At 47.6% G+C, this 24,920-nt stretch overlaps 1 protein-coding gene across 1 annotated transcript in view; it reads right to left on the bottom strand.

Moving 5' to 3' along the window:
• Positions 1-8,355: 8,355 nt before the first annotated feature.
• Positions 8,356-24,920, bottom strand: part of mnt (MAX network transcriptional repressor) — a 112,956-nt gene continuing 96,391 nt past the window's right edge. Inside the window, exons 5-6 of the mRNA XM_033045655.1 lie at positions 14,318-14,510; positions 8,356-10,469 (exon numbers count right to left, since the gene is read on the bottom strand). Of these exons, the coding sequence (XP_032901546.1) occupies positions 9,754-10,469; positions 14,318-14,510 (909 nt within the window). The 3' untranslated portion in view covers positions 8,356-9,753. The remainder of the gene's footprint in view (positions 10,470-14,317; positions 14,511-24,920) is intronic.

Below are 24,920 nucleotides of genomic sequence, written 5' to 3'. Positions count from 1 at the left end.
CCCAATGATTTGGCCTCCACAGCTATCTTTGGCGATTAATTCCAGATTTGTCACCCTCTGGTTAAAGAAATTCCTCCTCGTCTCTATTCTAAAGGCACGTCCTTTTATTCTGAGCCTGTGCTCTCTAGTCCTAGACTCTCCCGCTACTAGAAATATCCTCTCCACATCCGCTCTATCCAGGCCTTGTGTTATTCGGTAGGTTTCAATGAGATTCCCACTCATCCTTCTAAACTCCAGTGAGTACAGGCCCGGATTCATCAGACGCTCCACCTACAATCATCCTTTGCCCTTCACCCTTTCCAACGCCAGCACATCCCTCCTCAGATATGGGGCCCATAACTGCTCACAATACTCCAAATGTGGTCTGTCCACATCATCCTATCTGCCTTTATACCCCATCAATCCCATATATCCTTATCAGGTCCATTAAACTCAATCCCTTGGTTTAGGGAGAGGGGAGAAGTCTGGATAACATCAAGGGAAGTGGAGGAAAGACAACCTTTGGGCAAAGATTGCAATATTTCTCCATACTTCAGAAATGAATCAAACTTACAGAGACCAGATCAGTGCAGGTGTATCTTTATTTTATAGTATCTTGCGCATGTGCATCTTGCTTGATAGATGGATATGAGAATATTATACACATTGATACTGAGATTTTTTTTGAACGAAAGCCATTATATTACAGCTAAATAGTAAAAATACATTATTTACAAAAATCCACTAATATTTTTTCCACACACCTGGTCCATTTAACACTTCAAAAATCTTCACAGAGAGATTTTTACTTTAAACAGTTTTCCCCTCAATAGTTTAAACAAAAAAGTTGTCACACAGTGAAGGCATTCACCACAAACATTAATGATAAAAAAGTAATGTCTCTCTAATGGGGAAGGGGCATTATTCTGCTTTCTTTTATTTCAGTTAAAAGTCCCAGTCAAGATTTTTATTTGGTTCGCCTGGTGTCATAAAAACTCCTTCAACAGTTAAAACAGCCTGTTACTGAATCACGTTACTGTCAAGCCCATCTCAAGAAGAATCTGCTTTTTACTATAAAGAGTGGTATTAAATGAGTTCAAATAGCAATGCGCTCACAACAGAAGTCTGTAACCTGTTTGAAATATACGGGCGTTGCTGGCAGACTGATTTTATGTTCAGGATAAGGTCAGGTTGTTGTGGGCATTTGGAGCTGGTGTCACGAACACTGTTAATGCAGCTGGCGTTCCTGCTTTGTGCGTGCTTTGTCCAACTGAGAGACTACGTCATTACACAAATATACAGGACTTGGATGCAAGCCACATTATTTCACCTGGAGATCGCAGTTAGGCAACACGACAATTCTTTGAACAAGGCGTTCGTTACACAGTCCGAGAAACTGAACGTGCTGCCAAATGGTGTCAGGGGTTACGCAGAGAAGGCGGGAGAATGGAGTTGGGAGGGAATGATAGATAGATCAGCCACGATTGAAAGGCGGAGTAGACTTGAATGGCCTCATTCTGCTCCTATAACTTATGAACTTGTGAACTGCCCACCATGAGGCCCCCCCAACACCTCCTAGCATAGACATTGCCTTTGTTCTACTCATCCTTCCCCCACCTTCTCTCCCACTGAAAACAACTTTATATCACCCGCTGTCCCAGTGCTGATGAAGGGTAACAGGCCCGATACATTGACTGCTTCTCTTTCCACAGATGCTGCCTGACCAGCTGATTTTTTTCCACCATTTTCCATTTTAATTTCAGATTTCCAGCATCAGCGGTTTTGTTTTTTAACAATTTCCAGAAAAAGTTTCCTTGCATTTCGCAGTAACAGTGAAGGCTGTGGAGGCCATGTCAATGGATATTTTTAAGGCAGAGATAGATAGATTCTTGATTAATACGGGTGTCAGGGGTTATGAGGAGAAGGCAGGAGAATGGGGTTAAGAAGGAAAGATAGATCAGCCATGATTGAATGGCAGAGTAGACTTGATGGGCCGAATGGCCTAATTCTGCCCTTGAACCTATGAACTTGAGTAGCTTCACCACAATTCATGTGGCTTTTTGGAGTACAGCTCTTATAAAAACAATCTCCTCAGCATTCACCTTCAATGAATCAACAACACAATCCTTCTATTTTAAGCTTCTTGTAAGCAGAGAATATATTATTGGATAGTTTTTCCCCACTCCAGTCAAGGTAACGCAGACAAGATATTGAAATTTTCACTTGCAATAAAGAATCCCTACCTGTTCTATTTCCTTTATTTGAGGTAAAAATGTGTACTAATACCATGAGTGGGATTTCTTCACCTTAAATACCAAACAGAGGATGTCTGCTCCCTAGACATTATGTTCAATAAAAATCAATTGTTGTTTCTTTACAGATACAGCGTGGAATAAATACTGAGTCCACGCCGACCAGCGATCCCTGCACACTGACACTATCCTACACACACTAGGGATAATTTACAACTTTACCAAGCCAATTAACCTACAAACCTGTATGTCTTTGGGGAGTGAGGTGAAACCGGAGCACCCGGAGAAAACCCACGCGGGTCACGAGGAGAACGTACAAACTCCGTGCAGAAAAGCACCCGTAGTCAGGATCGAACCCGGGTCACTGACGTTGTAAGGCAGCAACTGTACCGCCATGCCTCCATTTTTAAAAATCTCTTTTTGACTCCCATTGCCAAGGGAGCTGTTCCATGTCAGACATTGCTTCATTCAGGAGCTTGTTACGTGTGAGAGAAGCCAGAGGAAACTAATAGCAGCCCACTAGACCATGCGGACAACAAGGTTAAAGTGCTGGGTTCCTCGCACCAGGCTCACTCACACAATCCACGTGATACAGGTCAACACCTGGCGTCAGCAGGGAGAGCGAACACCAGGGGCGGCATGGCGGTGCAGCGGGTAGAGCTGCTGCCTCACAGCGCCAGAGACACGGGTTCGATTCTGACCTCGGGTGCTGTGTATGTGTGTGGAATTTGCACTGTGACCGCGTGGGTTTCCTCAGTTTCTCCCCCACATCCCAATGGCACTTGGGTCTGTAGGTTAATGAGCTCTCTGTAAATTGGCCCTAGTGTGTAGGTAGTGGGTGCGTAAAGTGGGATAAGATAGAACTAGTGTGAATAGGTGATCGATGGTCAGCGTAGACCCAATGGGCTGAAGGCCCTGTTTCCAAGCTGTATCTCTAAACTAAAGTAAATGAAACACTATTTTTTTTCTCCCCCTCCAACGTTGACTGAGAACTGTGTTCACTAAAGTTTTTTAAATCACAAAGGGAAATAATGGGAAATGTGGAATAATTGAACACCCGGCAAATAATATCTTCGATCCCAGTAAGGTTAATTTTTAAAATACTCTAGACTAACCAGAAGCTAGCCACATAAGTGCATTTGAACATTTACAGCATGGATATATAACATAGGATATGCACAGATTTTTTTATTGATTGATAGAAAGGTATAGCATGGAAGCAGGCCCTTCGGTCCACCGAGTCCATGCCGACCATCGATCACCAGCTCACACTGGTTCTCTGTTATCCCGCTTTCTCATCCACACTAGGGGACAATTTACTGATATAAAAATTCATTCCTATAGTTATCGGGGACTGAACCTTTAAGAATCGTGTATGGGCAAGTCTATCTTGGGATGGCATTATGTACTTTGTACCCTGTGTGACGAGATTAAGTTGTGGTCGCTAAATTGGTTAAACTGATACCTGCGTGATGAGATTAAGTTATGGTCGATACATCCTTGTTTACTCCATTATATAAAAGAATGAGTTTGGGCGCTGCTTCGGGAGAGAGACTCGTTCAGACACCTGTACTCTGTGCGATCCTCTCTCATGTATTAAACATTCAGTTGGATCTAAATTTCTGTGACTGTCGTTTGTTGGGAAAATATTTCTAACATAGCCAGCTTGTAAGGATTTCTGTTTAAAATCTGTTAAAAGAGCATTCAGAAGGTGTGGTTCCATCAGTTCCTTCAGCATTACCACGGAAACATACCAGCCTTATGTGCGGATTCAGTATGAGGTGCCTGAAAGTGCACTGGTTGCTGTGGAAACGTTGAATGGAAGCATTGTGGCTGCGTGCCCCATTAAGGTTCAAAGGCCTGAGTGAAAAATCCCACGATTGTGACACAATCTTAAAGAAACGTATAAACAAAGATAAATTAGGGCTACCAATAAGCACGAATTTGGCTCGGTGTAGCCAAAGCACATAAGGACGGGCAGGAGGAGAAAAAGAAAAAAGAAGAACAGACGACGGCGTACCTACAGAAAGCAGACAACGGGGTCTTCTATCGATCACCGCCAAAAAATGCGTTGGCGCCTTTGCCGGCAAACCCCTGGACGGCGAGTGCCCACCCCTATTTTCAGGAAGGTGGAGTGGCCTTGCCACCGGGAGAAAGGAGCAAAGCTGGGACCGCAACGGCCCGAATTCACGGACCAATACCAGGTTTACAAAATCCGAGCGTCACCAGGTCAGGAACTCATTTTAAACCATTGGGGCCATTGATGGAACAAATAACAGAGGGAATGGGGGCCCTAATGAGCCCGCCTCACCCGACCTTTAACCAAGTGGGCGAAGGGGAGGGAATATCCTGCTAATGATAGCCATGCCTAATCCAGGAAGAGCAGCCCAGCTGGTATATGTATATCGGGCGTGGACACTCAAGGATGTTCAGAAGGCAGTAGAAGGGATAACACACCCCAAAGAGAGTTTCACAAGGTGGCAACGGGATTTTGGAAACCTGGTCGTGAGTTATCGGTTAAACAGTGTTGAATATGAACAAGCCTTGCGAAGTATGTTCGGTTTTGATTGGTGTTTGATAGAAGGGGATTGGAACCCCCATAACGCAGCAGGACTGCATTTCGAATGGGAACCTAATGATAATGTTTATCAACAAAGGAGAATAGCTATGGAAGGGCGTATAAGGGAGCATTACCGAAAAATGGTTGATTATAATAAAATAAGAGAATGTGCGCAGATAAAGGACGAGGACGTGCGCCACTATTTCGCCAGATTGAGACAAGTATTCGAGGCAAATAGCGGGATAGTGGCGCCCGTCCAGTGGGTGGATGATGGACCATTCGCCCAACAACTAAAAATAGAATTATTAAATGGCATGCGGCCAGAAATAAGCTCGTACATTAAGAAGCACATGGTGGGTTACAGAACAGGAGGGTTAAGGCAATGCATGCCTCGGTCAGACATCCGGAACTCTGTGCGATCCTCTCTCATGTATTAAACATTCAGTTGGATCTAAATTGCTATGACTGTCGTTTGTTGGGAAAATATTTCTAACATTTACAGAGGCCAATTAACCTACAAACCTGCACATCTTTGGGATGTGGGAGGAAACCAGAGCACCCGGAAGGAAACCCACGCGGTCACAGTGAGAACGTGCAAACTCTATACAGGCATCGCCCATAGTCAGGATCGAACCTGGGTCTCTGGTGGTGTGAGGCACCTCTTGTTTTGTATTCACACATCCTTGCAATATGCAAAACAAAAGTTCATCCTCTTTTCTGAAGCTTTGTTTAATCATATTGCTCACCGGTTTAATTTACAGATACTGCAGGGAAACAGTCCCTTCGGCCCACCGAGTCCAGACCAACCATCCATCACCCGTTCACACTAGTTCTATGTTATCCCACTTTCTCATCCGCTCCCTACACATTTTCTTAGACAAATTGTTAAGGGCCTGTCCCACTATACGAGTTTACCCAAGAGCTCTCCCGAGGTTAAAAAAAAAATCAAACTCCTGGTAAGTACGTAGAATGTACGTAGCGGGTACGTCGAGACGTAGTTCGGGATGTCTCTTAGCGGTTTGTAACGCTAACGGCAGGTACTCGGGAAACGCGGTAAGCTCGTGAAGATTTTTCAACATGTTGAAAAATGTCCACGAGAGCCCCGAATACCTACGAGCGGCTATTGCCGTAAATCTCCGAGTTCGAATCAGGGGAAACTCGGGAGAACTCTTTGAATTAGCTCGTACAGTGGGACAGGCCCTTTAAGCAGCCAGAGCTTATAAAACTGTAACAATTTGTTTTGTTTTTTTAAAAAGCAGCCAACAATTTTGCAAAAATATATCTTCTGTTTGAAATATCACCACATTATATGGCAGAATCATTCGGGAATGGTACTTTAGTTGCAATTAAACGGGGCCGAGGGTGGGTGAACAGGCAGTGGCAAGGATCGAGAGTGAACCTTTCACTGTGAAAGCTTTTCACTGTACCTCGATGCACGTGACAATAAACTAAACCAAACTAAACTAAATCCTCAGCTAAGCTTACTCAGTACTGCCGCTGTTTGCGCGTTTGTTCTGTGAGTCGTAACTCGAAACGAACAGCATTAAAAGGAGCATGTGGGTGAATACGGAGTTGTGATAATACACATGGATTGCAGCTCAAATAATAGTCACAAAAAAATACACAATGACATTTAAAAGACAGGTGCATGGATAGGAAGGTTTAGAGAGAGATGGGCCTGACGCAGGAAAGTGGAACTAGCGTAGCTGGGCACCTTGGTCAGCCTGGACAAGCTGGGCCAAAGGGTCTGCGTCCCGGTTATATGACTCTATGACAGATTCTTAAGACCCAACAAGTGTTTAGTGTTGTTAGTGCAGTTCCTGGGGTGGTATGGATGCACCAGTTTAAAGAATATAAGGCCACTAGCTGCTGTAGTAACTCAGCGGGTCAGGCAGCATCTCTGGAGGACATGGATAGGCAACGCTTCGGGTCGCGACCCTTCTCTTCAGTTTGAAGAAGAGTCTCAAGCCAAAACATCATCTATCGTGGATAGATATCATTCTCTATTGAGAACGTGGAGAGATTATATTTCGGGCTGAGACCCTTCTTCAGAATGAAGAAGATTCTTGTTACCTATCTCTTAATTAAGCTGAGAACATAAGGACTGTGGTTTAGTTTGGTTTAGTTTGGAGATACAGCGCGGAAATAGGTCCTTCGGCCCACCCGGTTCATTAACACCCTAGTACATTAGCACTATCCTACACTCTAGGGACAATTTACAATTTTTACCAAAGCCAATTAACCTGCAACCTGTACGTCTTTGGAGTGTGGGAGGAAACCAGAGCACCCAGAGGAAACCCACGCGGTCACAGGAAGAACGTACAAACTCTGTATAGACAGCACCCGTAGTCAGGATCGAACCCAGGTCTCTGGCACTCTTTCGCTGAGCCTCTAAGCTGCTTGCGGTCTGAAGAAGGGCCCTGATCCAAAACGTCACCCTGAACAGTAGCTTGGTCTATGGCTGGGGCTGCAACCCAAGCTGGTTTTTACTATTTGTAACCTGTCCGTGAGTGACTGGGACAGATAGAGTCCTTGCAAGTGAAGTTAAGCATCGGGCACACAGCACACAGCTTAGAGAAAAAGAAACAAGACAACTCTATCCGTACCACGCCAGCACTGAGACACCCGATCACAGTATTGAGACCACAGCAGTGACAAACCTTCCACTTCAACTTTCCTCTGCAAAATTCTGCCCCCCCACCCCCCGAACAACTAAATCAGTGACACCGTGCATCCGAGTCTGAAGAAGGGTCTCAACCCAAAACGTCACCCATTCCTTTTCACCAGAGATGCTGCATGTCCCGCAGAGTTACTCCAGCATTTTGTGTAGAGATTCGTTCTGAGGCAACCAGTCCTGATTTTCAAAGATCGTGACTGTGTCCTTTCACTCGGCCAGTGCACAGCATATCTTTTTCAAATAATTTCACCGTGATTTAAGAAAACAAATTCATCTGAGAAATTCATGATTGGAGCCACACTGAAAATACCTGAGATCTATTTATATATATATATTTAAACTTTTAAAAGGGGCTATGCTTAGTGTGAATGACGTAAACTGAGGTGTCAGTACAAAGCTCGGTGGCAGGATTTTATTTCACCTACACACACTTGGTAAAGCACACCCCTGATACGTAGTCAAAGAGACTTTTATCATTGCAGAATCTTCAGAAAGAGTCTTAGTTTAGTTAAGAGATACAGCACGGAAACTGGCCATTCGGCCCACCACGTCCGCGCTGACCCAGTACATTAGCACTAGCCTACACATTAGGGACAACATAACTTTTACCAAAGCCAATTAACCTACAAACCTGCTCGTCTTTGGAGTGTGGGAGGAAACCGGAGCACCCAGAGGAAACCCACGCAGGTCACGGGGAGAACGTACAAACTCTGCACGGACAGCACCGTGGTCAGGATCCGACCTGGGTCTCTGGCGCTGTGAGGCAGCAACTCTACCGCTGCGCCACCCTGCCTCGCTGGTCATTGAGGCTGGGCATATTTTAGCCTCAGCATCATGGGTTTATTCAATCGAGTTTTAGTCAAATCAGACTGTATTCTGGGCCTAAATCAAAGAAAGCAGAAAATTTTATTGCAAAAGACTTTTAAATTAAAAGAAAAAAGGTCCCCATATGAAAGACATTTCATTTGTAGCACACACAGTAATGATGCCAGCCTTAAAACAGTTCATTGACATAAACTCACTTTAAGCTCAGTAAACCGCTGGGACCCACAGAGACGACACAATGGGACTGGGTCACATGATCAGCATCCTCTCCCCTCCCCGGCCGCCATCTTGTCATCGCGCCCACAACTTGGGGCAGCCTGCGGCCGCCTTTGTTTGTTGCTGTGGTTGCAGCCAATTTTGTCCACAAGGTGCATTTTATGCAAAGACCACAACAATTCATCTTAAAAAAAAAAAAAATTGGTCCTCACAAGATAACTTGAGAAATATATTCAGAAAGCTGGGGGCATGGGGCCTGGTTTGGCTTCTGACCTCTTGCAGTACATGTTAGGTCTGCGGCCCTGCCCACCAGCCCACACATTCCATCACACGCACACGCACACGCACATACACACGTGCATGCATGCACTCAACATGTTGTGGCCATGAATTACCATGTATATTGAACCTACCGGTTGTAAAACTCAACTCTACCGAGGCCATTTTCATTTTCATACAACTATTTCCTTCTCTTTCACTCACTCTCTTTTTTCTCTCCCTCTCACTCACTATCTATCTCTCTCTCTCTCTCTTTCCCTCTATCTCTCTCTATCCATCTATATATCTATCTATCACCCTCTCCCTCTCTCTCTCTCCATTACCAATCGCAAAGGTACCCATTCAGATTATATTTCTGGTCAGGGAAGCGAAGGAAAAAATGTATTTTTGTAAATTCACCAACAACAAAGTGCACACACACACACACATGCACACACACGCACACACAAAGGTTGCTCAGTACAGCTCAGACTGCTCTGCTCAGCAGCTACAACTGTGCAGGGTGCGTCCGATTCCCGTTAAAAGACACACAAGGTACAGGGGTAGCTCTCAGGCAGCATCTCCAGAGAATAGAAGACGTTTCGGATCCGAGGAATTTTGCCTGTCCATATTGCCTATGAGGAAGGGTCCCAACCGGAAAGGTCACCTATCCACCCGCGCCCTCCAGAGATGCTGCGGCCTGCCCCAGAGTTACTCCAGCACTTTGTGCGTCTTTTTCTCTGCAAAGCCGGCCTCTGCAGTTCTCTCGTGGATTCAATTCCTTCTGCCAGCTTGGAGCCGTGTGATATTCCGACTGTGCCAGCCTTCTCCCATCGGAATCCGCACTCCACCCCTCCCTTCCCCCCCTCCCGAGTCACCGATACATCTCGTGCTCGTGACCTGCCGTTCGGAATGTGTAGGAGTAAGAATGGAAGTCGAGGGGTGAGGGGGGAGGGGGCAGCTGCTCCTGGGGTCAAAGTTCAGGTTCAGGCCAGCTTCAAAGTGCTGATGGGGAAAGAGGGCATGGTCACCATGGTGACAGGGTTCAGGAGAGGCTGCCCGACCAGCTGCTGGTGCACCACCTGGGCCCCGGCCACCTGTTTCGTTGCCACGGGGGCCGTGCCGGCGGGAGGGGCGCCGTTGACCTGCTGGTGGGTGACGGTGGCGTGCGCGAGGTGACCCACGGCGGGCTGGTTCACCCCCAGCGGCTGCGGGCACAGGTGCTGCCCCAGGTGGGGCAGGTGCGCCAGGGATGCGCGGTGCACGGTGATGTGGCCGGTGGTGGTGGTGGCGGCGGCGAGCTGCACAGTTGCCGGGGCGATGTGGGCCACGTGCTTCCCCTGGTGGTGGTGTTGGTGTTGGTGGAGGTGGTGGTGGTGGTGGTGGTTCACCGCTGCCTGGATGACGGAGGCGTGAGATGCCCCGGCCGCGTGGGCGATCACCGTGGGCTGCAGGGCCGTGGCCGCCACCAGGTGAGTCTGCGCCGGCAACAAGGCCTGCGGCTGGATCTGAACCTGCGCCGCCGGGCTGGGGCCCTGCTTCTGCTGCAGGGACAAGTGCTGAGTCAGCAGCGGCGATGGGCCAGCGACCACGGTGGCGGAAGAAGAAGAACCGGCGTTCAGCAGCTCCTGGTGCGATGTTCTGGCCAGTGCGTTCATGGGTCTCGTGTCCTCAATATCATCAGTAACGTTATCTTCGCCCTCTGCAATGGATGGGGAAAGCAAAAGGGGGACATAGTTAACGCTGCACTTTTGGATTTTTTTGTACCAAAGATAATTTTAATCAATTATGTACAAAAATGGTAAGTACAATACAAAACAACACAAACAAACCCAGCACCATAACACAAAGTAAAAGAAGTCTCCTTAAATACTGAATATTAAATAACTATTTCACAATTCTTGTTAAGGATAAATTCCACTGCCAATGGTCCCGGAAATCCCCCAGGGTGCCTGTGGACAGTGCGTAGTCCCTCTCTAAAACCATAGAAACATAGAAACATAGAAATTAGGTGCAGGAGTAGGCCATTCGGCCCTTCGAGCCTGCACCGCCATTCAATATCATCATGGCTGATCATCCAACTCAGTATCCCGTACCTGCCCTCTCTCCATACCCTCCGATCCCCCTAGCCACAAGGGCCACATCTAACTCCCTCTTAAATATAGCCAATGAACTGGCCTCGACCACCCTCTGTGGCAGGGAGTTCCAGAGACTCACCACTCTCTGTGTGAAAAAAGTTCTTCTCATCTCGGTTTTAAAGGATTTCCCCCTTATCCTTAAGCTGTGACCCCTTGTCCTGGACCTCCCCAACATCGGGAGCAATCCTCCTGCATCTAGCCTGTCCAACCCCCCAAGAACCCTGTAAGTCCCTATAAGATCCCCCCTCAATCTCCTAAACTCTAGAGAGTATAAACCAAGTCCATCCAGTCCTGCTTCATAAGACAGTCCTGACATCCCAGGAACCAAAACCACCCAGGCCCGGACGTAACCCCGGAATAGGGGCAGGCAGCCAGCTCGGGCAGAGCCCTCTTCCGCCTGGCGCCAGCAGTACCGTTGGTGCCTCACAGCGCCAGAGACCCGAGAAAGAACAAACTCCTTGCAGCCAGCACCCGTGATCAGGATCGAACCGTGGTCTCTGGCACTGTAAGGCAGCAACTCTACTGCTGCACCACCCTGTCTATGGCACTGGTACACTATAACGCTGAATACTATATTCAGCACTCTGCATCTTTCCTTTGGCTCCACCTATTGTACTTCATTTCACTTGATTGTATCTTTGCATGGGAAACTTGATCTGTTTAGACAGAATGCAAAACCAAGCTTTCATTGTACCTCGGTCTACAGGACAATAATAAACCTTATTAACTCCGGTATTAATTACTGATTCTTTCATTCAAAATTAGGAAATAATTATTATTTTAAAGATTTGATAATGAATAGTTGCAAACATAATTTTGACAATTAATTATTCAAAAAAAGGGTACAATTAGTTACTTCATATAAAAGGTGTCGTGGGCGGCACGGTGGCGCAGCGGTAGAGTTCCTGCCTTACAGCGCCGGAGACACATGTTCGATCCTGACTACGGGGGCTGTCTGTACGGGGTTTGCATGTTCTCCCCGTGAACAGCGTGGGTTTTCTCCGGGTGCTCCGGTTTCCTTCCACACTCCAAAGACGTGGAGGTTTGTAGGCTAATGGGCTTGGTATCATTGCAAATTGTCCCTAGTGTGTGTAGGATGGTGTAAGTGTACGGGGGTCGCTGGTCGGCGCGGGATCGATGGGCCGAAGAGCCTGTTTTTGCGAAAACTAAAAAAAACAAAAGTATGGATCCACCTGTGATTTTCGGGCACCCTTGGTTCCATAGCCTTGTTTGATTATCCATTTTGCCGGACCAACTAAGGTCATGTAATAATAACACAACAATACACCCCTGACCCACTAATTATACCCCTCCCATCTCTCTAAAGCACCATGAACTGCTAGAAACTTAAACACAACAAATATTAAACGTAAATTAAATACGCTAACGTTTGACACCACGACTGTCACTTGGAACTTGCTTAGAAGCCAGGAGCTATGCTTGCCTTCATTGGTTATCACATTGAGTCAGGAAGTCATTTTGTAGATGCAGGCCAAGGTTTTTTTCACAGGGAGTTCTGAGTGCCTGGAACACCAGGGTACTGTCCGATTCACCTCTCTCCCATCATGGACATTGAACTTTGTCTATGGAACTTTAGTGTTAGTGTGCGGGGAATCACTGGGCGGCACGGACTCAGTGGGCCGAATGGCCTGTTTCCGCGCTGTCTCTCTAAACTAAAACTAAATGAATTTTCAGAGCCACCCCTTCCTTTATAAAAGAGCTGAAAAGGGATCTCCCCGCCCTGTTTGCACAGTTGCAACACAATACATGACTAAATAACCTGCTGGGAAACCCATTTACAAATCTTCTGTTGTTTCCTCGACATCCAAGCTGGTTGCCATGACGATCTCCACAAAAGGCACATCACGCCATTAAAAAGGAGGCAGCTACTCGTTCTATGTTGACGTAAACTTGGCCAATATCGGGCCCTCCCCGCTCCTGACAAAATCTATTTGATGTTTGTTTCAAAATAACATGCCCATTCTTCCCCACAAGGAAATCCAAATCAATTTATTTGTGTGGGGAAACCGCATCAGAGTAGAGTTTGCACGTTCTCTCTGTGACCGCGTAGATTTCCTCCGGGTGCTCCAGTTTCCAGTTACATCCCAAAGGCATGCGGGTTTGTGGGTTAATTGGCCTTCTGCAAATTGCCCATGGTCTGTAGGGAGTGTTTAGTTCTGTTTAGTTTAGTTAAGAGATACATCGCGGAAACAGGCCCTTCGGCCCACCGAGTCCGTCCCGACCAGCAGTCCCTGCACATAAACACAATCCTGCATGCTAGGGGCAATTTACAATTTTACCAAGCCAGCGAACTTACAAACCTGTACGTCTTTAGAGTGTGGGTTAACATAGAACAATTGTCCCTAGTGTGTACAAGGTCTTGTTAATGTGCGGGGATCGCTGGTCGGCATGGGCTCGATGGGCCGAAGGGCCTGTTCTCTAAACTAAACTAATTAACACTATCCACTATCCTACGCATTTACTTACTTACTTACTGCCTATTCTGCCTCCTGGCATGTAGGGCAGCAACGAAGGTCCTCCACTCAGTGGTGTTGATTCCTTCAGTTGCTGTTTCCGTAACATATTTGGTTTACGAGACAGGGTTGTTAGCCCTGATCTCAACCTCCAACCTGGAGGACCAGTGGATCGCTCTTCGTCTGTCTCCCCTCTACCCTTCGACCTGTCCAGCATGGGAGACCCTAACAGGAGACGAATCTCCCGCTGACGTAGCTCTAGGGGTCACTAAGACACACAAGCTCCCCGACCACGACAAGGCTGCAATCCAACACATTCTAGGGTCAATAGACAATAGACAATAGGTGCAGGAGTAGGCCATTTGGCCCTTCGCGCCAGCACCGCCATTCAATGTGATCATGGCTGATCATCCTCAATCAGTACCTCGTTCTTGTCTTCTCCTCATATCCCCTGACTCCACTATTTTTAAGAGCCCTATCTAGCTCTCTCTTGAAAGCATCCAGAGAACCTGCCTCCACCGCCCTCTGAGGCAGAGAATTCCACAGACTCACCACTCTCTGTGAGAAAAAGTGTTTCCTCGTCTCCGTTCTAAATGGCTTACTCCTTATTCTTAAACTGTGGCCCCTGGTTCTGGACTCCCCCAACATCGGGAACATGTTTCCTGCCTCTAGTGGTCAATTTACAATTATACCAAGCCAATGAACTGACAGGCCTGTTTGCCTTTGGAGTGTGTGAGGAAACCGAAGATCTTGGAGCAAATTCACGCGGTTAGAGGGAGAACGTACAAACTCCGTACAGACAGCACCCGTGGTCAGGGTCGACCCTGGGTCTATGGCGCTGTCAGGCAGCAACTCTACCGCTGCGCCACGTTGCCGCCCAAGGTGAAGGGCCGCACGACCCACTGTGGTGGCATTGGGTGCGTTGAGCCGAGGCTTACCGGAGGCAGTTGAGGTAGAGCATTGATCGTCCTCCAGTTGCACTGCCTGACGGAGAATGCGATCCACTTCAATAACATCCATCCGCTGGCTCAGCTCCTTCTTCAGCTCCGCTAACTGATGCTGAGAGGCAATTTTCTCCCTCGCAAGGCGCTCCATCTCGTGCTCATATTCCTTCTCTTTCCTTTTCAAAGTCTGGAAGCAAAAGACACAAGGAGAAGGGTTCACAACACATTGCCCATCCAAAGAGGAAGTGGCCAAGAATTGGTGAGATGGGATCAGGTGAAAATGACTACTTTCTCACTGATATTATCATCGGAGTGTCAGTGTTTATTGAGTAGGAAGGAACGGCAGATGCTGGCTTACACCGTAGAGAGAGACAAAATGCTGGAGTAACTCAGCGGGACAGGCAGCATCTCTGGAGAGAAGGAATGGTCTCGAGCCGAAACTTCACCCATTCCTTCGCTCCAGAGATACTGCCTGTCCCGCTGAGTTAATCCAGCATTTTGTGCCTATCTCCAGTGTTTATTGTGCTTAGTTTATTGTCACGTGTACTGAGGTACAACGGAAGGCTTTTGTTGCGTGCTAACCAGTCAGCGGAAAGACAACACATGATTACAATCGAGCCATTCGCAGTGTACAGATACATGACAAAGGGGAAAACGAGAATAACATTTAGTGCGAGATAAAGCCAGTAAAGTCCGATCAAAGATGGTCCAAGGGTCTCCAATAAGGTAGATAGTAGCTCAGGACTGCTCTCTAGTTGTTGGTGGGATGGTACACGTGGCAATAAACTAAATTAAATTGAACAATCCCACACATCTTTGGATTGTGGGAGGAAACCAGAGCACCCAGAGGAAACCCACATGGTCATAGGTTATATGTAGAAAGGAACTTCAGATGCTGGTTTACACTGAAGACAGTCACAAAATGCTGGAGCAACTCAGCGGGATAGCCAGCATCTCTGGATAGAAGGAATGGGTGACGTTTCGAATTGAGGCCTTTCTTCAGACTGAGAGTCAGGGGAGAGGGACTGTCAGGTAATATGGTTTAGGATAATGATACAGCGTGGAGACAGGCTCTTTAGCCTACCAAGTCCGCGCCGACCATTCACACTTAGTTCTATGTTATCCCATTTTCTCATTCATTCCCACACACTTGGGGTCAGTTTACAGAGGCTGATTAACCCACAAATCCGCACATCTTTGGGATGTGGGAGGAAACGGGAGCAGCCGGAGGAAACCCACAGGATCACAGGAAGAACGTGCAAACTCCACACAGACAGCACCCGAGGTCAGGATCGAATCCGGGTCTCTGGCGCTGTGAGGCAGTGGCTCTACCAGCTGTGCCACTGTAAACCTGGATCATACCCAGAGCTTGAATTTTCAGCTTTAACAGACGGCGAACAATAAAACGAAATCTGCTTTCTTCCAAAGTCCGATCAGGAATTGTGGAGAAAGGAACTACAGATGCTGGTTCAAACCGAAGATAGACACAAAAAGCTGGAGTAACTCAGTGGGACAGGCAGCATCTCTGGAGAGAAGGAATGGGTGATGTTTCAGGTCGAGACCCTTCTTTAGACCCTATCGTACCTGGAATTTCTCCCCCCTTCCCCTCGTCGATAAAACAGCATGCAGACAATAAATAACAATGATGTGGAATCTGTGCTTTCATTCATTGCAATACACATCATTCAAGATGCTGCAACAGAAAACTGACCACTGTTATCTCTCCACTGATCAACGATATATCTGTAATTTTGACTTTAGAGACACAATGCGGAAATAGACCCTTTGGCCCACTGAGTCCGCGCTGACCAGCGATACAACAACCACCCTGTCGCCAAAGATCCTATAGCGAGCAAGATAGACCACTCGATCAAAAAGACGTAGTACGGTCATGGGCAGAGTCATGGGTAATTTTAGGCCCCATTTCCGTAACCGGCTTCCGGCTCCGCACCAAAGATCCCATAGCGGAGCAAAGATAACTAGGGCGGAGACGGAAGCCGGTTACGGAAACATCCTCGTAAAAATAAAAGTTATTTGGTAAAAATCTTCTCCTCATTTTCAGAATTTAAATTTATTAACACAAACTGTTCCCCCGCAATGTTGATTACACTGCGAGTCGGGTCGGGTCGGGTTACTGAAATGGATGAAAAAAAGGCCCACGTTCCGCTCCGTTGCGACCTACACGTCAGCCCATTGCATTTAGCAGGAGTGGTCTATCTTGCTCCGCTGTAGGATCTTTGCTATCGCTATGGCTACGCTACACACTAGGGGTAATTAACCATTTTTACCGCAGCCAAATAACCTACAAACCTGCACGTCTGGGAAACCAGAGCACCCAGAGAATACCCACGGTTAAAACACAGGGAGAACGTACAAACTCCGTACAGACAGCACCCGTACCAAGTCTCCGGCGCTGTAAGGCAGCAACTCTACCTCTGCGCCACCCCTATCAGTAAGGAGAGACCAGAAGCTTGGGTGGAAATTGGGTGAAAGGCTAAAACGTGTTTGCAACTGCGTGAATGGATTGAAGATTTAATTAAAGTCTTAAGTAATCTGCATTTGTTACTTTTGCCAATTCCAATTTAATCCTGCTTCATGGAGCCTGAGAGTCTATGCATCTTGAGTGACCCTGATGTGAACCACAGTTGCTTATTTAAGAGGCATAGTGAAGTTGCATAGTTCAACAGTGAATTTCTGCATCTTAAATAATCAAAATAATTAATTTTGCAGAAAATCTTAAAGACAAACCCGAACTGATCTAAAAATACAAAAACTGAAAAAGTCAAACCCTGATCATATCTGTACCACACCGTATCACTCTAAGACTCTCTATGTCCTCTGATTCTTGATTCCCCTACTCTGGGCAAGAGACTCTGTGTGTCTCTATGAGACGCTGTATGACTCTATGACCTTATGCTCTCGTCCGACACTGCTCAGACTTTATCTTCCACTTATTCTTGATCGGTGGCTTCTTTAATCATCTGTGCTGGATCGCAATCAGTGAGGCCAATTTAAAAGAGCCGACTATTATGGTTTGAAGTTACATTGCAGCTCAGAGTACAATACCAGTATTTTGCGCTGTTTTAGTTACGTTCATGCTGTTCTTGCGCTGATAGTTTTCTGGCATTTAAGACAGACAATCTCATCAATCCCCTCTGATCTGCCGTCAAGGTGTCAGGGAACAAGTATAAGGAAATCTTCCTTCATTTTGGAGAAGGGACCATGGGAACATGAGGTGTTTCAAATCATGAGAGGAATAGATCGGGGAGACACACAGAGACTCTTGCCCAGAGTAGGGGAATCAACAATCAGAGGACATAGAGAGTCTTAGAGTGATACGGTGTGGAAACAGGCCCTTCGGCCCAACTTGCCCACACCGGCCATCATGTCCCAGCTACACTAGTCCCACCTGCCTGCGTTTGGACCATATCCCTCCAAACCTGTCCTATCCATGCACCTGTCTAACTGTTTCTTAAACATTGGGATAGTTCCAGCCTCAACTATCCCCTCTGGCAGCTTATGGGTGCCATACAGCCACCACCCTCTGTATGAAAGTTACCCCTCAGATTCCTATTAAATCTTTTACACACACACACACACACACACACACACACACACACAGACACACACACAGACAGACAGACAGACACACACACACACACACAAATACACACACACTTACACACACACACACACACACACACACACACACACACACACACACACAAATACACACACACTTACACACATACACACACACTCACACTCACACACAGACACGCACACACACAGACACACACACACACACACACACACACACACACACACAGACGCACAGACAGACAGACACACACACATACGCACGCACACACACACACACACAGACGCACACACACACACACACAGACGCACACAAAACCAAATAATAATAGTGCAAATAGACAAAAGATGGCACGTGTCTGTGGCGACATATTGCAAGCAGCACAATAGAAAATAATCACTCATTATCAAGGGGTTAAAACAAATGCTCAAGTCCTCAGCGTCAACATTTCTTCCTGAAGGTTTCAGATAAGAAGCCTGAGCCAAAGAGATTCCCAAGGACCAACATGACGTCATTTTATGTTGAATGAGGGTGCAGTGAGCCAGAGAGAACACTTGGGGGCAGCAGAGGTGGTGCTGACACCACATTAACCTGTTCTTCCAAGAACTGGCGAACCTTTAGAAAGGAGATGAGGAGGAATTTCTTTAGTCAGAGGGTGGTGAATCTGTGGAATTCACTGCCACAGACGGCTGTGGTGGTCAAGTCATTGGTTAATTTTAAAGCGGAGATTAACAGATTCTTAATTCCTAAGGATGTCAAAGGTTTATGGGGAGAAGGCAGGAGAACGGGGTTGAGGGGAAAATAGATCAGCCATGATTGAATAGCAGAGAAGACGATGGGCCGAATGGCCTAATTCTGCTCCTCTGATGTTTGAACATGAACTGAGCATGCATCTGAACTGCAAGGTTTAGTTTAGTTTAGTTTATATATACAGCGTGGAAACAGGCCCTTTGGCCCACCGAGTCCTCGCCGATCAGTGATCCCCATACACTGTACACTAATGCTGTCCTGCACACACACTGGAGATAATTTCCCATCCTTACCAAAGCCAATTAGCCTAAAAACTTGCACGTGTTTGGAATGTGGGAGGAAACCGGAGCACCCCGAAGAAAGCCACGCGGTCACGGGGAGAACATACAAACTCTGTAGAGACCGCACCCGTGGTCAGGATGGAACCCGGGTCTTTGGCGCTGTAAGGCACCGCCTCTACTGCTGCACCACCGTGCCACCCATAGTGAACTACCGTAAAAGGTAGCACGAGGCAATTTCAAGTCGGTGATCAAATCCTGGGACAGATTCCATTGGATTAATATGAGCTGAAGTTTTGCCGACCTTGCCAGACCACCTTGCCTTGTTATCCCTCTTTCTCATCCACACAGAGAGACAGCACGGAAACAGGCCCTTTGGCCCAGCGAGCCCACGCCGACCAATGATCACACTGGTTCTGTGTTATCCCACGATCTCATCCACTCCCTACACACTAGGGACAACTTACAGAAGCCAATTAACCTGCAAACCCGCGAGTCTCTGCGATGTGGGAGGAAACCGGAGCACCCGGAGAAAACCCACACGGCCACAGGGAGAACGTGCAAACTCCGTGCAGACAAGCACCCGTAGTTGGGATCGAACCCGGGTCACTGGCGCTGTATTAGCCCTGTCCCACGGTACAAGTTCATTCCAAGAGCTCTCCCGAGTTTAAAAAAAATCTAACTCGTGGTAAGCACGGAGAATGAACGTAGCGGGTACGTCGGGTACGTCGGAGCTCGGGGACGTCTCTTAGCGGCTTGTACCGCTAACGGCAGGTACTCGGGAAGACTCGCTAATGGCAGGTAAGCTCAGGAAGACTCGTGAAGATTTTTCAACATGTTGAAAAATGTCCACGAGAGCCCCGAGTACCGACGAGTGGCCATTACTGTAAATCCCCAGATTCGAATCAGGGCAAACTCGGGAGAGCTCTTGAAATGAACTCGTACCGTGGGACAGGGCTGTGAGGCAGCAACTCTACCGCTGCGCCACTGTGCTGCCAACTGTTTTTTTTTGTCTAGTTTATTGTCAGATGCACATGTATAGTGAGGTACAGGTACAATGGTTGATATCTGGAACGCCCTGTCAGGGTAGGTAGTGGGATCAGACACAATTATTACGATTAAGAGGCATTTAGTCCGGACATTGTGTCTACATTTAAAAGTAACATATCATGGTGTGGCCTGAAGGTTTGAAAGGCAGGGAGTGTGCACAGTGTCCCCAGCTCTTCCTTTCCCGAAGGGATTTGACTCAGCAAGCACCAACATGTCCCAAGTATACGACCTTACTTCCTGCTCCTCCCATGTGTGCCACTCACTTGTGCAGGCAGACAAAAGTGCTGGAGAAACTCAGCGGGTGCAGCAGCATCTATGGAGCGAAGGAAAGAGGCAACGCTCCATAGATGCCGCTGCACCTGCTGAGTTTCTCCAGCACTTTTTGTCTACCTTCGATTTTCCAGCATCTGCAGTTCCTTCTTAAACACTTGTGCAGGCATGTGTGCTAAAACTCAGCCTCCTTTCATCTCCACAGGTGGTACAGAGCAGATGATAATAGATGGCAAGGACAACACCAGAGGACAAAGGTTTAAGGTGAAGGGGGAAAGATTTAATAGGAATCTGAGGGGTAACCTTATGACACAAACGGTGGCGGGTGTATGGAACGAGCTGCCGGAGGAGGTAGTTGAGACAGGGACTATCGCAACGTTTAAGAAACATTTAGACAGGTACATGGATAGGACAGGTTTAGTCGGATATGGGCCAAACGCAGGCAGGCGGGACGAGTGTAGATGGGTGGGGCATGTTGGTCGGTGTGGGTTAGCTGGGCCAAAGGGCCTGTTTCCACGCTGTATGACTTTACGACTCCATAACTCTATTTACACTGCAGTTTTTATGATTGTATTCTCAATAACATTATAAAAGTCTGTGACCACCACACTCTCTTTAACACATTGTACAAGGTACTGTGTGTGTGTGTGTGTGTGTAGGATAGTGTTAGTGCACAGGGATCGCTGGTCGGCGCAGACGCGGTCAATTTCCGCACTGTATCTCCAAGCTAAACTAAACAACTGTGTTTACAGGCCTTTTGTGCCATTGCAAGTAAGAATTTCATTGATCGGTTTCACTGCAGATGGCAATTAAACACTCTCATGCATTAACAACAATGTGAGGGAACTTGAGAGAGGGAGGAAGAAGGAAGGGTACATAGGAGAGGACACGCCTGCTTTGAGAAGGAACAGAAATATTAAAGTCAGAGCAAGCACTACGAAACAGCAGGGTCTTTCTAAATAGGCTGCACTCGTTGTTTTAGTTGCTTGTCCACATCCACGGGATGCCAAGAATCTCTTGTGCTTTCAATATGACAAATGCTGTAACTATTGGATTCCCTCCCCTCCCCTCCCTTCCCGCCCGCTATCACGCACAACACACGTGGCAGAAGTTCAGATCTGCTCTTACGGGAAGTGTGTTGGTCAGCTGCCAGCACACAATGTCTTCCCACTCCCCCAAACAGCCTGCACACATCTCAGCAACCTCCACTGCAACAAGGCGGCGCAGTGGCACAGTTGCTGCCTCACAGCGACTTCCAACCTGACCTCGGGGGGCTGTCAGTGCGGAGTTTGTATGTGTCTGTCCCCCCCACACACTGTGACCACGTGGGTTTTCTCCGGGTCGTCCGGTTTCCTGCCACACCCCAAAGACGTACAGGTTTGTAGGTTAATTGGCTTTGGTATAATTGTAAATTGTCCCCGGTGTGTGCGGGGTAGTGTAAGCGTGTGAGGATCGTGGGCCGGCGTGGACTCAGTGGGCCGAAGGGCCTGTTTCTGCGCTGTACCTCCAAACTAGACTACACTAAAGTAAACACTCCTGCACTGGTGTGTAAACATAGAAACATAGACAATAGGTGCAGGAGTAGGCCATTCGGCTCTTCGAGCCAGCACCACCATTCAATATGATCATGGCTGATCATCCAAAATCAGTACCTCGTTCCTGCTTTCTCCCCATATCCCTTGATTCCGTTAGCCTTAAGAGCCATATCTAACTTTCTCTTGAAAACATCCAGTGAATCGGCCTCCACTGCCTTCTGTGACAGAGAATTCCACAGATTCACAACTCTCTGGGTGAAAAAGATTTTCCTCATTTCAGTCCTAAATGACCTCCTCCTTATTATTGACAAGAAGGCTCTGTAATATATATAGGCCCTGCAAGCCAAATGGATTTGGCAACTGGAACAATTTCTCAATGCACCAGCTTCCTCCAGCGACACCATGATTTATTCTTGGCCTTGGCTGCCTTCACTTTTCCACAGGTGCAAAGGGTGCCTGTTGCCGAGGGTAACCAGGAGGTACATGTTTCATCTGCAGGACCCAGCTGCAAGACCACCGGGGCACAACGGACTGCCTCACTGGGCAGAGTGCCAGTATAGGCCATGGAACAACAGTACAGCACAGGAACAGGCCCTTCAGCCCACAGTGTCTGTGCCGAACATGATGCCAAGACTGACTCTTATCTGCCTGCACATGATCCATATCCCTCCATTCCCTGCATTTCCATGTACCTATCCAAAAGCCTCTTAAACGCCACTATCGCATCTGCCACCACCACCACCCCTGGCAACGTGTTCCAAGCACTCACCACCCTCTGTGTAAAAAAAACCCACCCCCTGTACAACCCCTTTAAACTTTTCCCCTTTTGCCTTAAAGCAGGAGTCGGCAACCTATGGCCCCCGGGATGAATGCGGCCCGTAACCCGAAATCTTCTGGCCCGTAGGCGGAATTTTTCCCCGTAATCATCCGGCCCGCCGAGCTCTGGCTGTACCGCATTCTACGCAAAGCTGCCGGCACGGCCGCGCAACTTCTGTGAACGCATTTAAGAAAGAACTGCAGCTACTGGAAACTCAGCGGGTGAGACATGCAAGGATTGCATGAGGCTGCCTCACCCGCTGAGTTTCCCCAGCATTTTTGACTACCTTCTGTGAACACGTGATTTGTTGCCTGCCATCAAGCTTTGTTGCCTGCGGGATCGGGCGGGATCCATGTGTACACGTGATAGATGTGGCCCGCCATCCACTCATTGACATGCGTCCAGGCCCCTATGCAGAACAAGGTTGCCCACCCCTGCCTTAAAGCTATGCCCTCTAGAATTTACTATTTCCATCTTGGGAAAAAAGTTCTGACTCTCTACCCTATCTACGCCTCTCATCGTTTTATATGCTTCTATCAAAAAATCTCTTAAATGCTACTGTGTTCAAGAAGGAACTGCAGATGCTGGAAAATCGAAGGTACACAAAAATGCTGGAGAAACTCAGCGGGTGCAGCAGCATCTACGGAGCGAAGGAAATAGGTAACGTTTCGGGTCGAAACCCTTCTTCTTCTGAATGCTTGAATGCTTTCTCTGGCACATCTGTAGATGCCCGAAACGTTACCTATTTCCTTCGCTCCGTAGATGCTGCTGCACCCGCTGAGTTTCTCCAGCATTTTTGTGTACCTTCTTAAATGCCACTATTGTTTATGTCTGACCTGCTGAGTGACTCCAGCACTTTGTCTTTTTCTGTAAACCAGCATCTGCAGTTCCTTGCATCTCTTGTAAATTCCTTTATTGAATTTAGTTTAGCTTAGTTTAGAGATACAGCGTGGGAACAGGCCCTTCGGCCCGCCGAGTTCGTACTGACTAATGATCACCCGTACTTAACCTAGAAACCGGCACGTCTTTGGAATGTGGGCGGAAGTCGGAGATCTCGGAGAAAACCCGTCGGAGCGGCCCAGCTCGAGGGAGGAACGGCACTCACGTGAGGGCGATCCGGCTCGGGGCTGGAACGGTGCTCCGGTGGCTGGGACGGCGTTCTGGCGGCGGTGACCTGAGTCCTGGGTTCAGCCGCGGGTCGGCGGCTGCGTCCGCTGGACTGGAGGGCGGCAGCTTCGACCACCCCGGGCCGCGGTGTCTGAGCCGGCCCGTTTGCAGGGTTCGGTGAGCCGCGGGACTGTTTGTACCATCGCCCGGTGGGGAATCGCCTCAGCGCAGAGGGAGAAGAGGAGGGAAGATACTGCAGCCCTAAGATTTTTGCCTCCACCACAGTGAGGAGGTGCTTGGAGGATACACTGTGGTGGATGTTAATTTGTGTTTAGTGTTGTTTATTATTGTATTATTGTATGTATGACTGCAGGCACGAAATTTCGTTCAGACCGTAAGGTCTGAATGACAATAAAGGTTTTCAATTCAATTCAATTCAATTCAATTCAATTCAATTCAATTCAAAGGGAGAACGTACCGAAGTAGAGATGGCAGAAATCTTCAAATTCCTAGGAGTCAATATCACCAACTACTTCTCCTGGGCCACCCGTAATGAAGCAACGAACAAGAAAGCACAGCAACGACTCTACTTCCTTAGAAGGCCTCGGACGTTTGGCTCTCACCAACATCTACAGATGTGCCAGAGAAAGCATTCAATCGGGATGCATCACAGCATGGTTTGGGAACAGCTCCATCCAAGACCACAAGAAATTGCAGAGATTGTGGACGCAGCCCAGACCATCACACAAACCAACCTTCCTTCCGTTGACTCCATTTACACCCCACGCTGCCTCGGCAAGATCTCCAGCATAATCGAAGACGAGTTTCACCCTGGCCACTCCCTCTTCTCTCTCCCATTGGGCAAAAGGTACAGAAGTGTGAACGCGAACACCTCCAGATTCAGGAACAGTTTTTTTTCCCAGCCGTTATCAGACAACTGAACTACCCTACCACAACTAGAGAGTGGTCCTGAACTACGATCTACCTCACCGAAGACCCCCGTACCGTCTTTGATCGGACTTTACTGGACTTTAGTTTGCATTAAATGTTATTCACGTTATTCCCTTCATCCTGTATCTGTACACTGTGGACGGCTCGATTGTAATCAAGTATCGTCTTTCCACTGACTGGTTAGCACGCAACAAAAGCTTTTCACAGTAGCTTGGTACATGTGACAATAAACACAGCT

This window comes from Amblyraja radiata, chromosome 28 (assembly GCF_010909765.2).
Source record: "Amblyraja radiata isolate CabotCenter1 chromosome 28, sAmbRad1.1.pri, whole genome shotgun sequence".
In the NCBI taxonomy this organism is placed as follows: domain Eukaryota; kingdom Metazoa; phylum Chordata; class Chondrichthyes; order Rajiformes; family Rajidae; genus Amblyraja; species Amblyraja radiata.
The sequence above is the reverse complement of the archived record's forward strand: the minus strand, read 5'-3'. Positions and strand labels throughout refer to the sequence as shown.